The sequence below is a fragment of the Sinocyclocheilus anshuiensis genome, unplaced genomic scaffold (genome assembly GCF_001515605.1).
Source record: "Sinocyclocheilus anshuiensis isolate Anshui unplaced genomic scaffold, SAMN03320099.WGS_v1.1 scaffold1236, whole genome shotgun sequence".
Classification (NCBI taxonomy): Eukaryota; Metazoa; Chordata; class Actinopteri; order Cypriniformes; family Cyprinidae; genus Sinocyclocheilus; species Sinocyclocheilus anshuiensis.
The window spans coordinates 133,561-138,908 of record NW_015546096.1 but is presented as its reverse complement, the minus strand read 5'-3'; the positions used below and the strand labels follow the sequence as shown (position 1 = coordinate 138,908).

The 5,348-nt window shown below is 35.8% G+C and overlaps 1 protein-coding gene across 1 annotated transcript; it reads right to left on the bottom strand.

Moving 5' to 3' along the window:
- Window positions 1-1,993: 1,993 nt before the first annotated feature.
- Window positions 1,994-4,733, bottom strand: LOC107700228 (F-box only protein 50-like). The gene is made up of 6 exons (XM_016501807.1): window positions 4,507-4,733; window positions 3,552-3,638; window positions 3,237-3,333; window positions 2,925-3,020; window positions 2,401-2,539; window positions 1,994-2,305 (listed from the first exon to the last, which is right to left on the bottom strand). The coding sequence occupies exons 1-6, from the start codon at window positions 4,649-4,651 to the stop codon at window positions 2,132-2,134; spliced, it is 738 nt and encodes a 245-aa protein (XP_016357293.1). The 5' UTR covers window positions 4,652-4,733; the 3' UTR covers window positions 1,994-2,131.
- Between the last annotated feature and the right edge of the window lie 615 nt (window positions 4,734-5,348).

The following is a 5,348-nucleotide window of genomic DNA, read 5'->3' as shown; positions in this document are numbered from 1 at the left end:
ATATAATATGAATAAACTTAAAAAAAAAAAAAACTTTTGACATATTCAGGTTTAGGTTGTGCTGTTAAACCTAGTAAAAATATGTTAAAAATATGGGTGTGCCAGGCATTATATTTTTATTCTCTAAATCGGGTAAGCTAATAATGTGCTTTGAAATATAAATTATCTGATTCACAGTCAAAACAATAGCCTATAAATTTGACTGAATCAACCTGAATACAGGTTATGGCACAGAATGTTATTTTTAAGAGTCAGATCAGTTCAAGTTAACTGCTGATTTTCAGTTTTCACATTTCAGTTACATTTACTATCATTACAATCATTGTTGTATCACATTAGATCACATAGAGAATCAACTTGGTAGACTTAAAAAGATAATTTGATCTATGTTTTCCCTCAATTAAATTATAATAGATTAAAAGGCAAGCAGTGAGTGTCAGAGCTGAATGAGGGTATCTCAGGCCATCACTGGGTTTGAAAGGTACCATTGAGGGAGATGCATGAAACACCTCCCAAGTTCCAAACCCAATTCCTGCTGGTACTGAGACTCGAACTCGTGACCTTTGGGTTACAAGTCTGACTCTAACCATTGGTCCACCACTGCTAAAAACACTGGATTTAAGTAAATAATAGGCTATGCCTAGTTACACGTGTTTACATCAACATTTTTTTAGAATCAATGCCAGGAGAAATAACTGCCCTTTCACTCTTTTTCCTGTGTAGGGTGAAAATGACTCTCCTTTTTAGCTTTCATCGAATCCTAAATAATACAAAAGAAACCTAACAGACCTAAGGTTGCGTGGCTCATTAATAACTTGTGTAAAGCCGCCACAGACTGAACTGCACATGTGACTGGCAACAGGCGCGACTGTGAAGAAACAGTACAAACACAGCTAAACACTTACAAACATATAACGAGTTTATTTAATTCTTCTGTTAATGATAAACACATACGTAGATGCTGTCAAGAGCGTATTCGGTCCTGACAGATATAGTGACAATTAGTGAACCAATGTGCATGCCATACAGCACTATAAACCCCAGTAAAAGTCTTTAGGCTATCTATTTTATTCAACAGAACTTACCTCTATGGCAGAGCTCAGAATGGACAGACATGACCGGGAGGCAGTAGAGGATGTTGCTCCAGTGCTCAGGAGAGTCGCGCCATTAGTTTTCGTGGTGTGTCTGTTTCTGTCCTGAACTATCCGAGCATCCTAAACAAGCGCGCATCCTCCGCGCGCACAGCACGCGACAGACTGCGCAACAACTCAACGCGACGCTCTGATTGGTGCGTCAAAGCATGTCGCCCTCAAAATACCTGAACACTGGCCTTTATATACGCCATATAACCTGGAGCAGAGCCATAGGGTACAATCACCTATATACACCTATAATAACTAATTATTAATTACAATAATGAAAAACAATAATAATAATTAAAAGCTTTTAAAAACAGAGATACTTTAAAGGGATCGCTATTTTTTTTTACAGTAGCCTAATTGTTTAATGCAAAAAAAGATACATCTATATTTATAGTTATAAATTATAGGCTATATTAATGTTATATATAAATTATATATTTTAAGTGTTATTAAAAATTGTTATACTGTTTGTGAATTGCCCTTACAATAATTTACCATAGTAACCATAGTTACTGCCATCACAAAAAAGTTATAATACAAAAATAATACAAAAATAAATAAAACTACCACTTTTCATCAAATAACACAAAATGGCAACTAGTTCTGAATTAGGAATCAAGAGTTCTGATTCCATATTCGCTATGATTTTACAGTTGTAAAATAACTGTAGCAACTATTGTATTTTCGCATAATTTTTTTTACCATTGTAGTACAGGTCACAGTGTCTTGTTTGCAATCAGTGAGCTATATCGCCATCTGCTGGCCTTAAATACTAAAATTTAATGACACCAACTGTGCATCTCTAGTGCTATTGTGAATACATAAAAAAAAACACACACACTGAAACAAAATGAATGAGGAATGTTTTATTACATTATTAGCCTGCTAGATACATCTTATGAAAGTGTAGTTATTTTATAAAACATTCGAGACAACCGCTTCGTTCAAAAAAACAAAGTCTACAGAGTGCATAAACTCCTACCAGGTTTTTATTTTTTATTTTTTGACTGTGATTTTTTCACACTGGCTTTGCTGGTCTTGATAATAATCGAGCTGTCTGTGACTTTGGTATTAAAGAATTCAACCATGAACTGGTTCTTCAGTCTGTGGAGAAAGTGAATGTACCTCACTCCTGACCCATACTTGGAGAATGCATGGGAGACCTATACACATAAACACATGTCATGTGGGCACATGAACATAAAATACTTACAAATATAAATACATCAATACAGATGTGCATGTACGTGTGTACTACCTTTTTCCAGGTGTGTGAGTAGCACTCCAGATTCTCTTCAGGGTTATATGTGTGCTGCTTGATGACCGTCTTACCATCAGCACCCAAGAGCTTCACATCAAGCTGATAGATAGATTTATGAAGCTGGCTTTCCTCATACCTACACATGAGGAGAAACACCCAGACATTTTAAGTGAATATTAGTGTATATTAAACCTGTGATTTTGCCTGAAATTAGACAGGTCCCTTCAACCAATAATTGCAACAATACAAACTGATTCAAAAATAGAAAACAGTTATGTGTCACAGATCAAATTGTCCAGCTATGTCAGAAATGAATTCAGATTCCTTGGTGCTTTTTTCTTTAGCTGCAAATCATTTGAATATCCGATGAAAAACAGGAAGACATTGCATTACAGCAAACTTCCTTTTAACTGACATCCATTTTAATTTTTGACTCTTCTGTGCAACTCAGTTTGCAATTACTGTTAGAAGATTGCTTAGACTGCAAACTATTTTTTATAACAGGTCGGTACGTAACTCACCAGTCCTCAATGATGATCTCAGGCTGAAAGTCATCCAGCAGTTGGTCCCACAGACCCTCTGCCTTCAGGTCCACACACTGCTCTAAAGAGAACCACCTGAGGTTAAGAAACACAAAGACCATGTCAGAGAGATTATATATACTTTTTCTCACCCTGAAGAACTGACAAGCTAAGTTTTTTCTAGAGTACTGTAAGGAACACTGTATGAAAGTTTTCTGACAAGTAAAATTATCTCTATTGTACTGGAACATGACGAATGCCTTTATAGGTTTTTGTGACAAAGATAATTTTTATCACAGAAGTGAGACTCACCTGTACTGAGGCAGATGGCAGACCACAACCCCGGGGGGAATTCCACTAGTGTCATGTGGTAAAACTTCTGTACTACTTTTCCAGCCAGAGAAATTACCTACAATTAACATCCAGGTACAAAATTCAATCACCTTTTTATTAGCAACCAAAGACATTAAGAACAGCAAAGGTTTTGGGTTTAAAGTTCAATCTATCAACAATTCGTGTTGTTTTAATCAAAGATATAATATAACACATTTCCATTGCAATTCAGCAGAAGTGAGCTCATGGTGAGATTTTTAGGCAGCGAACATACTGTTTTGGTTGTTGACTCACCATCGGGCTCAAACTGAGGTGGTTGGTTTGGAGGAGGTGGCATTCCCGATCGAGGGGGTTCGGGTGGTGGGACGGTGTGGTTTACACCTGGTTGTTGAACAAGAAAAAAATATGATTTTAAAAGATTTAGCTAAATGAAATCGTTCAGTTTCTACTGCAGTAAAATGTAATTGTTTTTCAAATTTTTATGTCAAATATCCATTTAGCCAAATAATAAAAACATCCATATAATTTAAAGACAACTTTTGCAGTAGTATTTTAATAAACAGTCTACAAGTTCCAACAAGGCACATTTTTGGTGGTACGTTTCGCTGCTACATTTTGGCATTGTTTCAGAGCTGCACAAATTAATTTCTTAAATTCACTATAAAATAACTAAATAATAACTAGTATCTTGTTTCTTTTCCCTGTACATCCACAAAATTAAAACATAATTCTTCCACAAAATGACAACAAAGGCATGCCATTTCCTTTTTACATCTTACACAAACAATGTTAGTCGAATTCATATAAGTTAATAAGTTTGCATAATATTCACAGATAAACTACAGGATTTTTTTTTTTACTATAAAGATAATGCCACCTACTAGCTGTGTGATTTTTTTTTCAAGTAGCCTATAGATAAATTTAATTTCATATTAATTAAAAAATAGGAAACATTTTATTTTAAAACACAAATCAAGTCGGGAGTACATAAAATTAATAATTTAACAAGAAAATAACACACAATTTATGTACGTGCAACTCTAGAGTAACGCTCATGGATGATTCACCCAATTTCTCAATAGTTAAACAAACGGTGTAACAACTAACCTGTGTTACAACCATATCCTCAATCTCCTCTACTCTATCTCAACATAATAATGTTGCTTTATACAGTTACAACAAAGTTCAAGCAGCGATTTAGAACAGTGCGAAGTAGCGCTAGCTAGCCAGAATGGTGTGACGTCATTACCGTAAGGCGAGGGGTTCTGCAGAAGGTTGCGTTCAAACGGCTTCTTCTCAAACACCGATTTCCAATCCACGCTGGCGGGCATGGGGACACCGTGAGCCCCCAGCTGCCATTGCGAGTCACACTTTTGTTTCCAGTCAGCCGCCATTTCAGACTGTTTTCCACGCAGTCCACGCACAGCAGATACGAGGAAGTGTTTTATTATGGTCTGCCCCACCCAGAAAACTGGTTCAGAACAGCCTTCTGCATTTACGCAAGGTCTACTTAACTGCACTTTACTCAGAAGTGAGTCACTACAGACACGAATGACAGACCACCTGAAATTGAATAATGTCAAGACACTTATATTTGATAGTTTTGAGTGTACATTAGGATAGAACGTAAAAAATGTATGAGTTCAGAGCATTTCAAAAACTTAATTTTTATCACAATAGTTAGAGAACAGGTTGAGTCAAAATAGTATAATTCATAAGCAGCACTAACTTACATATAGCCTACCACACCCATAAAGACAACATCAAGGACTTATAATGTCAGCAAAGATTTAAAGTTCAGTCCGAGGCTGCCTGAACAAGCAGGGTTCATTGCATCAACCAAATTCATCAGTACATCTTTCAAATAAATGTAACTTAATAGTATCTTGAAAATGCATATGCATAAACCCAGGATAAGTTCAATAAATAACCATAAAAATATTTTAAAGGGGTCTTATGATGCGATTTCAAGTTTTCCTTTCTCTTTGGAGTGTTACAAGCTCTTGGTGCATAAAGAAGATCTGTAAAGTTGCAAAGACTAAAGTCTCAAATCCAAAGAGATATTCTTTATAAAAGTTAAGGGTCAGCCAC

Excerpts from the sequence above, each read along its gene's own strand:
- LOC107700228 (XM_016501807.1), bottom strand. The coding sequence starts at position 4,651 with ATGGCGGCTGACTGGAAACAAAAGTGTGACTCGCAATGGCAGCTGGGG. Across the intron at positions 3,334-3,551 it reads ACCTCAGTTTGAGCCCGATG|GTAATTTCTCTGGCTGGAAA; the intron begins GTGAGTCAACAA and ends TGTTAATTGTAG. Across the intron at positions 2,306-2,400 it reads ACTCACACACCTGGAAAAAG|GTCTCCCATGCATTCTCCAA; the intron begins GTAGTACACACG and ends TTATGTGTATAG.